We start from the raw sequence: 9997 nt of genomic DNA, 5'->3' as shown, positions 1-9997 counted from the left end.
AATAATAATAATAATAATAATAATAATAATAATAATAATAATAATAATAATAATAATAATAATAATAATAATAATAATAATAATAATAATAATAATAATAATAATAACCAGCTTTATTTTCCTTTTTTGAGGAAAGTAAAAAAGCAATGTGCGGGAAAAGGAAATTAGGATCCATCTGGTGCCAAAGGTTGAAAGCAGTGATTAGTGTTCCAGGCAGACACGTTTCTGTTGACCCGGCATCTCCCACTGGTGGTGAAGATAACACTGGGCCCCCAGCGGAGTGAGGGGATGAAAAAACAGCATTAATGATCCTTAAATTTCGGCTTTGTTGATATTTTTATGAGTTTATTATGTTAGGGACCAGGGCCCTTGTAGACACAAGAAGAATAGGATGGGCAAGCACTGAAAGCCTTGCAGACTAAGTCAGGACAGCAGGTAGCTGGAGGTAGGAGACTTCCTTCTCCGGGGTCCCCAGGGCAAGTGGAGTGAATCCAGCAGGGGCCCACAGAGATGGCAACCTGCACTGGCCCTGAAGGTGGCCCTGCACTGAGTAGGGGCCAGACAGTCTCCAAAGGCCTCTCAGAGTGGTGCTGTGAGGGATAGCATGAGGACACTGTAGGCAGGAGCACTGAGAGCTCTTGGTTGTGCTGAGGATCCCATCATGGCATGTGTGGACATTTTGGTTGGGGAGGATTTGGACCCACATCCCCAAGGAAAAAGGCGAGTGTGGAGAACAAGTGCTCGCGGTGTGCTGCTGGCTGCATCCTCCCTGACCCCCCATCTGCCTCTTTTCAGAAACACGAGTTCTTTGTGGACATGACCTGCGAAGGTTGCTCCAATGCGGTCACCCGCGTCCTGCACAGGCTGGGAGGTGAGTCAGTGCTGGGTGTGTGACAGCCAGCTCACCGGAGCAACGCCAGCGCCGGGGCGGGACGTCACTGCCCTGGGGTCCTCCGTCTGGCGAGGGTACCGCTGTGGGTAAAAGCTGAAAGTGTCTGGTTGGAAACCTCTGCTCCCCACTCTGCTCTGAGCCTGCTGCTTAGTCAGTAACGAGTCGCTGGTTGTTTGCAGGACTCTTGTGACCCTTGGAGAAATGTCAAGGGAGGGAGGAGCTGCCGTGGCTGCAGGTGGCTCTGAATCACCAGGGCCTCATCCCGAACCCTCTGGGAACCGCACTGGTAGACCCCTGCTGAGGCTGCCAGAAGGAAGGGAGGTGGATGTCCTGCCAAGTGTTGTTCCCCAGGAGGCCTGGGGTGTCTGTGGTGCTTCTGTAGATGTGTCATCAGTGTCCACAGGCAGAGCCGACACAGTGAAGAGCTGCTGAGCAGAGCATTTAGTGGTTGTCTGCACAGCCTGTTTTTAATATCACCTGAAAAATTATAACCCATGCCTCCTTTGTGCTGGGATTACCAAGAGAGAAGGACCCACACTCACCAGTTGTAAGGACCCGTCATCCTGCTCCCCTGTCCTCACCGAGTGAGAACAGCTTTCAGTCACCAAGGCAAAGAACTTGCAACTTCTTCCAGACCCTGTTACCAGGCTGTGGTGATCCCACTTCCTCTGCGTGTGGTTGTCAGGACCTCCATCGCTCTTCAACATGCTGGCCAATATCAGCCTCATGTGATGACATGGCAGAGCTCTCAAAGCTCTGTACATACCTCCAAGTTTTGTGAAAATATGTGGCTGGATAGAGACTTCATATCCAGTTCCTTTCACTGGGCTGAGAGTGGCCACTGGGAAATCCACATGGGAAAGTGTCTTTTCCCTCACTCCTACTTCAGGCTGTTAGCTGCCACCGCCACTGAGGAAACTTGTCCTGACCCTGTCCCAACCCCTGTGCTGACTCCCTCGTTAGTGCCTATCCATGCTAAACCACAGCACAGGCTGAGCTGGTTGGAGGTTACAGTGGTTGGTTTAAACTCAGCTCATTCTGGTTATTGCGCGAGTGATTGTGCTGATCCAAGGTGGGGTCAGCAAATCAAAGCAGTTGAGAAACTGTGGTGCCTGATGCAGATCTATAGATCTGGCTTCCTTCGTACCATTGCTGGCAGGGCACCAGTTTGTTTTTGCTGGCTGGTGGTGATATCAGGCTTTGCTGGCAGGAGGAAAAACGTATGTTTGACTGATGGCCTTGGGGAGCACAAAGGTGTGGAGGAGAGCTTTACCCCTTTTCCCCCTTTTTGCTCACACCGTTTGGCTGCTTCTAGCTGTGCAGTATTTTTTTCCTTTACTTGTAGGTGTCCAGTTTGATATTGACCTGCCCAACAAGAAGGTGTGCATCGACTCGGAGCACAACGTTGACACCCTCTTGGAAACCCTAAAGAAGACTGGAAAGAACGCTTCCTACCTTGGGGAGAAGTCTGCGCAGTAGCCTTGCCTGGTGCGAGGAGGCTAGGTATATACCAGGTGTATGAAATGCTGAAGAGAGAGATCTGAGCTTGTTCCGGCTCTCCCAATAAAACAGGCTGCTTCCTGGGAAGCACAAAGTAGGAAAGACCTGCAGGTTCAGCTTCAGCAACTCCCCTTGTATTGGAGAAGCAGCAGGACCACGTACAGCCAGCACCATTTCTGTGTGGGACCCCTTAGCAACTCTGCAAAGCCCATGCGATCCCAACCATGGTTGTAGTGGAGAGGTAGAACACAGCCTGTGTGCCATTCCCAGGTGAACCTCGAGTTTGCCAGAGCATATCGTGCATGAAAAAAAAAATAATCCCAAAGACATTCACCAGCTGTCCAGAGAGAGTGGTGGCCCCCAACAATACCAGGGAGGGCAATGGGACACAAAGACCCCTGTAGGTACTTGATGCAGGGGGTTGGTGGTTCGCACAAGAACCTCCAACATCTGATTCTGTTGATACCACTGTTAATACTCCACTAATCTTGAGGATGGAAAAAGAGCAGCACTCTGCTACCCTCATGGACTTAAAATGTTGGGTTTCAGAATAGTTCCCAGTGCACACAGCCCCTGGCCAACTGGACATCTGTCCCAAAGACAACCTGATTGTTGCAGCCTGTCAATTTTCCTAGAGTCCCAGCACTATGAGAACATGTAGGAAACTCTCCTGACTGCGAAATGTTTTTGCAGACAGGGTTCATTTTCTGTGGACAAGAATGAAGTGGGAGGAGAGGGCTGCCCTCTCACTGCATGTGCTGTTCTTTGGTGTCCAAGATTATTATATTGCATCTCTTAAGAGCTTGTTTCTTCAGCAGAACTTTCTAATCCAATGACATGGTTTTAGAATGGTCTAGTTTGATCATCACAAATACCCAGCACAGATGCACTGAAACCAGTTCATGCTGATTTAATTCCCTGTCGATAAATTAAATCAGGGATTTACGCCAGCAGGGATTAAACTGATACAAGAAAGAGTTGGTCTGATACTGGTGTGTGTGTGCAATAGATCTGCATTGTTTTAACAGACTGATTTAACAGAACACATTTAAAATCTGCAATTTGTGTCATTTGAACCAGCTCTTAATTATTCTTAAAAACTGTTTAAAATCATAGCTTAAATCAAATAGCTTTGCTATTTAAAACAGCGAGAGAAGCATGCTCTGAATTGCTTAGTGCCTCAAATAGTTTTCAGCTCATCGCATTGACTGCAAGAGCTGTTTTCAACTTGCAGGGGCTTGTGGATGATGTCTCAAATGCCTGCAAAAATTAACCATTACAGCAAAGCCAGTCTTGAATAAGGTGGATGTGTCCCTTTTTTGCCTGGCCCAGTGTTCTCACCGCTTTCCTTATATTACATCAAGGCAGCTAGGGAGTCAGTTCAGCTGGCCGACATGGCAGAGCATTTCTCTCGATGCTTTTGTTTTCCTCTTGGATTTGAGCTGAAGCTATTTGACTTACCTAAGGATCGTAAGATCCAGAACAAAGGAGAGGGGTGGCCAGACCGCCCTTACTGGTAGTTTGCTGCTGGATCACTTCAGCTGTCATGGGAAAAAACCACTAAATTTAAGTTTTACAGCACTTTATTCTCCATAGGGAATATTTTTAGGGGTTCATCTGTAAAAGGAGGGAGGGAAACAGCACATCACTGGCATAGAGCTCAGGTGGATGGTTTCCTTTGGCTTGTGACCGCCAGAGGGCATCTTTGTATAACGTTGTCTCCTCTGCGCCTCGATTTTTTTTTCCCCTTTTATTTCTTTCTTTATGTATGTATTTATTTATTTATTTTGCAGGAACCCAAACATGACTTCAGCAAAAAGGTGGCTTAACTGTTTGCATATCTCCCAACTTGCTCTGTCATTTGACCTTTACTACCCTGCCAGATGTCGGAAGGCAGAGGGCTGGCAGGAGGAGACAGCTGCGTCTTGGGCTTTAAAAGCAGAGAAATCTAGAGAAGGAAGTTATATGCTGTTTCTAGTCCCACAGTAAATCGAGGTGCTGCTTCTATCTTTCAGCGCATGTCTATGTGTCTTGTGTGTCTTTGTACTGCTTTAAGTGGTTTTCTGTAAAAGATACGGCTCTTAAGGATGGGAAACGACCCATTACATGCAAGACAGGTCTCCCAGGAAATTGCACCTATCTTTAGAAGCTGACTACAACCTCTGCCTCAGGAGAACTGAGCTTGAACATCACTTAGATTCAGGGAATCTGTGTCTTGGCAGATGTCTGTCCATCACAGAACAGACAAACTTTCCATTTGGGATGCAAGTGCTGGGAAGAAGTGGCTCTTGCAGCCCCTGTAAGTCAAGGGTAACCAAGCGTCCTTTTGAGCTAGATGGAGCCATGAGGCAGAAGTCAACTGGATCCCAGCAACATGATTGACCTCACAGGCCAACCAAATTGCAGGTAGGAGCAGGGAACGCAGACTCAGCTTAGGTTTAGTGCAGTGCTTTTTAGGGCACTGCATGACCATATAAACGTGAGGAATCATTCTGGATCCTGGGCCCAGCTCAAGACACCTGGATCAGTCCCTTCCCCTAGCAAGTGTTCCTCTTGTCCCCTTCCCTGCCCACCGACAAAATTTCAACCAAATAGGTAATGGTATCACGGGGCCCTGATGCTGGGCGGGATCCCTGGGTGCTGCAAGCACCCACAGACATAGTAGGAGAGCGCCTGCGCTGATGAGAAATGCAGAAGGGATGGAGGAAGGAGAGGGGTGTGGGAATCTCTCCAAGGGCTCTTAGTTCTCAGCCCAGTGACCAGGGCTGTACTGTTGCTTTGCCCAGTTCCCATCCATTTAATTCAGGTTTTCAACCCAATGAAAGGATTGCATGTGTCTGTCCCTGTCTGCTGTCTCTCGTTTCACCTGGGGGATGTCTCCCATGCCTACCAGTCACATGTGACTTGGTCTACAGAAAGGAAAACCAGCTGAAGTTTGAAGGAAAAGGTTACTCTATATTTAAGAGATTTTTCACACTTACACATTGAGATTACTTTTCACATAGTTGCAGTTTATTCTTTCCTAGAGAGGTTTTGTACTTCAAAGTCCTTCTTTACCATTGATCTTAATTGCTGTAGATGCACTTGCAGGGGCTGGAGACACTTCAAGGAACATGTTGCAGACACTTTTTATTACTTTTTAATTTAAAGCAAGCTAAAGGCTAGAAGTCTAACATCACTGCATTATTTTCTTGCATTAAAATCTCCCAGTGGCAGGAAGTTTTCGGAGCCAATGCCCAGAACCACAACCTATTTGTGCTGTGCACTCAGATGCACAGTGTGACACCTCCAGGGTCCCGGGTGAGTGAGCGAATCCCTTTCCCCAGCTCCCCCCTGCCACCCTTGCTGGTCTGAGCTTGTGTTTGCCGATGTTAGTTATTATTTATTGCTTTCAGCTTCCTCCCAGGCATGACCAGTAGTACATCCACCAGCAGCTGGTTGCCCAGGGGCTCAGCTCTGGTGGCAGTGGGCTGGGGGAGGACGTGTGCTGTTGGTTTGGTGTGGAAGTGGATGGCACACGGCGGCACAGCTGCCCTCGGAGCCCGCAGTCCTCGTGGCTCTTGCTGTCTGCCAAACTGGCAGGCGGGACTGGCAGCGTTGTGGCCACAGAGGATGACTCCCAGTCTGTCTTGCTGTCAACCAGGCTGCTCGTCCTTGGTGTCTGGGCTGCAGCTTGTGCTATCCACACTCCCCCGGCTGCTCCGCTCCCCTCTCCCTGCTCTGCTGATTCTGTTTTGGTTAAAGCCTGCTTATCTCTGAGCCAGACAGGGAAAGGTTCCTACCCACAGCCAGCCAGGAGGTTCATGCAGATACCTGAAGTTTCAGCACGCATCTGCAGGGCTGCAGTGTCCCAGGCCCCCCTCCGCCATGCAGTGTGGGTGGAGGGGGCGGACACTGCTTTAAGCTCTTGCCTGCTGCAAAAATGACATTGCAGCTTTGGGTGGTAATTGGCTGCAGTGATGAGCTGTGGTGATCCCGAGCTGGCTGCCGAGTGTGGTGGGAACACAGAGGGGAGAGGAGCGACCCTTCACAAAGCCGGCCCGGAGCTTGTCTCTCTCCACCAGAGCAGTGATGTCCAGGCTGGGGATTCTTCCCCTCCTGATCCCTGCCCTGGGCTTTAAGAAATGCCTCTAACTGTCCCTCGCAGCAGGCAATTGTTACGCTAGGCTGCTGGGCTCTGCCGGCCATTAGTGCTATTTACAGCCCCCGTGATTTCCCTGTGTGCGCAGCATGGCAGGGGCTGCCCGCAGCCGCTTCCCTGAGGTGTCCCTGCCACTTGCATTCCAATGGAGACTGTGCGTGGGCAGGGTTCGTGGGCTTTCATACCTGATGGCTGGTGGCATTTGATGTCCTGCTCCTCACTCGCTGTTCCAGAGCAGAAGGGACAGAGGGGTGACAAGTCTGCATAGGTGCCGGACGCTGAGGATGCTGATGGGAGTGAGCGGCTGGGAAAGCACCAAAAGGGCTCCAGTGAGCCCTGCTTCAGCCTTCCTTCAGTAGCCCCAGTGCTCAGAGCCTCCCATCGCGTCCCTCTTCCTTTCCCCTCACCCTGTGGAGAAGGGAAGGGAGCTGCTAGTGTTTCTTCTCCAGCCGAGAGGAGGGAAGTGCTGTGATGGTCACCAGCCCCAGCACTCCAGGCACATTTATTGAAGATACCAAAGAAGTGGGGTGACGCCTGTTAGAGCAGGGCTGGAGGATGACTCCTAAGCTGCTGCTTGTTTTCTCCACCAAAAGCCCAGCAGGACAGCATCGCCTGTGCTCCCCCATCAACCTTGTAGGCTTATCGGGGGAACAGGGTGTTTCAAGCAGGCCAGACAATCTTCAGAACACTCTCTTTCTGCCTGCTTTCCTTCCCTCGGGATAAGATAAGGTGTTTGGGGAAGATGACCTGCTGGTCCTGCCTCCAGGACAGCGAGCACAGGCGGCTCTGCACCAATGCTCCTGAAGCAGCGGCTCTGCAGGAGCACAGGGGGTCTCCCAAAAGGCCACCTCTCCCACGGACACGCAGCCAGAGCTGAGTAGTGACACCCTGTGATAGTCCTTTGGTGTGTGGCTGTGTTTGCGCTGATCCCAGCTGGGCTAGGAAAGTTGAGGAAGAATGGTTGAGTCCGAACAGAGCAGCAGACCTCCAGGATGGCTGTCTGAGAGGCTTATGGAAAAGCTTTGGGAGAAAAAAACAACTCCTTCATAGAATCTAAAAGGATAGGAGAGCCAGTACCTAAGCAAAGTCTCTGCTCCACGCTGCCCAACTTCATGATCGTCAAAGTCTTCATTCATCAGGTTGGCCTGAAATTGGCCCCCAGGTTGCACGTCACGGAGAGGGACCCCAACAAGCCTGTACAGATAACCTGGTCACAATAATTTCCACAGGAAACAATATGCCAGACACCGAGGCTGTTTTCAGACAAGGAAATGCTCAGTTTGCAGTGCAAACAGGAAAGGTGGCACTCGGAAAAAAAGCTTTCCTGTACCACAGACAGGCTGGTTCTGGAGGACATCCCAGTGACCTGCTGGAAAAGGGACATGCTGGCTCTGCCAGCTGCAGAACAAGCTGCTGGTGAAGTGCAATTCGGTGCATGGCCATCCATGAAGATGTCCTCCCAGCAGCAGGGGTCCACTTCTGGTTTCTTCACGAGGTTCTCAGCCCAGCTCCAGCTGAACTGCGAGAGTCGTGAACTGCCTCTAACAGCGGCACCAGTAAGAACTGGGCACACCCGAAGGGACAGTCTTTAAAAGTTCTTTTGTTTCCCCTGACTCAAAATTATCTTTATCATCCCCCCCCATGGCATTTCCAACAGAAGGCATTTGCTTTTCTCACCCACCTCATTGTGTCTGCATCATTGCCCTTGTAGTGCTGCTGTGCTTCTGGGTGTCATTTTTCACCCAGTGTTACCTTCCCCCGCTTTTTAAACCAAAATCTGATTTCAGTGGAAAAGTCTACAGCCCCCAAAGCCCAGTCCTTTATCCACAAAAGAAAAAAGCTGCCTTGGTTATCCCAGAGCTGCCTTAAGCACCACTGGCTTTTTGGCGCTTTCTAATTACCAGATGACAGGCAGGGGATGATTTTAGCCAAAGGAGCAGTTGTGCTGGGTTGAACCACCCAGTAAATGAGAGAATTTCCAAAATAGCACCGCAGGCTGCAGAAAGCAGACAAGGGATGGGAGATCCCCCTCGGTGCCTGCAAATGGTGATCCCTGATGGCTTGGAGAGGTAAATTGCTGTGAAATTTCAGGGTGGGAATGAAGGGTTCAGTTTGCAACAATCTCAGGAATTTCACAGGCATGTTGTATCTGGGTGTTAAGACTGTTACACGAGGGATTCATTACCAAAAGACAGGGATTTTCTAGTCTTGCTCTGCTTTTGAATGTTTGCTGTAAGAAACAATCTGCCTTAGGCTTCCGCCGTCGCTCGCCTGCTGCTCCCAGCCCAGGCACGGCAGCGGCAGAGCCCGGAGCTGGGTGAGCAGCCCGATAGATGTTTGATTTGCAGGCGGGATCATACACCCGTGCTTTTGGGATAAAGGCTCCCAACTGCAGTGTTGCCCTGACCAGCTGTTTTTCGAGCTAGAGCCACGCAGCTGGACCTGGAGGTCCCCATTGCATGGGGCTGGGTGTCCACGGTCATGAGCATCACCCTAAGTGGTCATACATCTCTGCTGATGGAGGCCAAATGTGGAGAACCAGGCAGATAACGTGGTCCCTTGGAGGGACTCAACCTTCCAAACTGTCTGGAAAAAGCTCAGCTGGCTCTCTGAACTAAATGTGCTGGTCTTAGGTCTTTTCAGTAAGGTCTTTGAAGACCCGATCTTCCCTGTCACGAAGACACAGCCGGGCTGAGGCTGCTGCGTAATGGGTGATGCGCTGAGCTGTCCTGGGGCTTGTTGCACTGATGTCCAGAGCCACCCAAAAGCCCTTGCTGGTTCCCGCTCCCCTGGCGATACACGCAGGTTCCCTGTGTGACCACCGCAGGCAGCTTTCCACCTCGCAGCTTCCAAAACAGCAAAACACAGTGGGACCTGACAGGCTGCCCCTCCAAGACTGTGTCAGAGTAAATAGAAAAAAAAAAACAAAACCAAAAAAACCCAAACAAAAATGAAACAAACAAAAAACCAGGCTTAATTAAGGACTTCAAGAGCAGGAAATGTGCACGTGTGCTAGCCAGAGCACAAATATTTTCTTTCGGAGCTGCTTTCTCCAAGGGTTCAGCGGAATGATCAAGGCTGGATTATAGAGCGAGGGCAGCAAACAGCTCCCAGCCCCTCCGGAAGGCAGCGGCCACAGGGCACCGCTGTTCTGCGTCTTTCCCTGGTGCTCCAGCCTTTGGCTTTTGCCTCCCGCAGTATATACTGAAGCTATTCAACCATTTGGCTAAAAGCAGATGGGGAGGGAGAGAAAACAAAGTCAAACGAGAGGGAGAAAGGCAGCTTTTGTGCTGCGTCTGTTTGCAAAAGACAGCCTGAGCCCCTTTTGGACTAAGGTTTAATTTATTGGACTCTGGAGAGCTGAGGTTCACAGCCCCACAGCTGCTGCAGGCAGTTGCATTTTGGGGCAGCGACAGGGAGAAGGTAGGGAGTGAGCTCTTGTGAGTGAGGAGCTCCCTCGGAGG

The 9997-nt window shown here is 50.3% G+C and overlaps 1 protein-coding gene across 1 annotated transcript; it reads left to right on the top strand.

Moving 5' to 3' along the window:
* The first annotated feature begins 661 nt into the window (after positions 1 to 661).
* ATOX1 (antioxidant 1 copper chaperone) lies at positions 662 to 4401 on the top strand. Its single transcript, XM_009892639.1, has 4 exons — positions 662 to 682; positions 796 to 871; positions 2238 to 2395; positions 4186 to 4401. The coding sequence occupies exons 1-3, from the start codon at positions 662 to 664 to the stop codon at positions 2369 to 2371; spliced, it is 231 nt and encodes a 76-aa protein (XP_009890941.1). The 3' UTR covers positions 2372 to 2395; positions 4186 to 4401.
* Positions 4402 to 9997: the final 5596 nt, after the last annotated feature.

This window comes from Charadrius vociferus, unplaced genomic scaffold (genome assembly GCF_000708025.1).
Source record: "Charadrius vociferus isolate BGI_N301 unplaced genomic scaffold, ASM70802v2 scaffold529, whole genome shotgun sequence".
Classification (NCBI taxonomy): domain Eukaryota; kingdom Metazoa; phylum Chordata; class Aves; order Charadriiformes; family Charadriidae; genus Charadrius; species Charadrius vociferus.
The sequence above is the reverse complement of the archived record's forward strand: the minus strand, read 5'-3'. Positions and strand labels throughout refer to the sequence as shown.

Bases quoted from the DNA above. Each gene is read 5' to 3' on its own strand.
- ATOX1 (XM_009892639.1), top strand. From the start codon at position 662: ATGGCATGTGTGGACATTTTG. The intron at 683-795 runs GTTGGGGAGGAT...GCCTCTTTTCAG, and splicing joins TGGCATGTGTGGACATTTTG to AAACACGAGTTCTTTGTGGA. The intron at 872-2,237 runs GTGAGTCAGTGC...CTTTACTTGTAG, and splicing joins CGTCCTGCACAGGCTGGGAG to GTGTCCAGTTTGATATTGAC.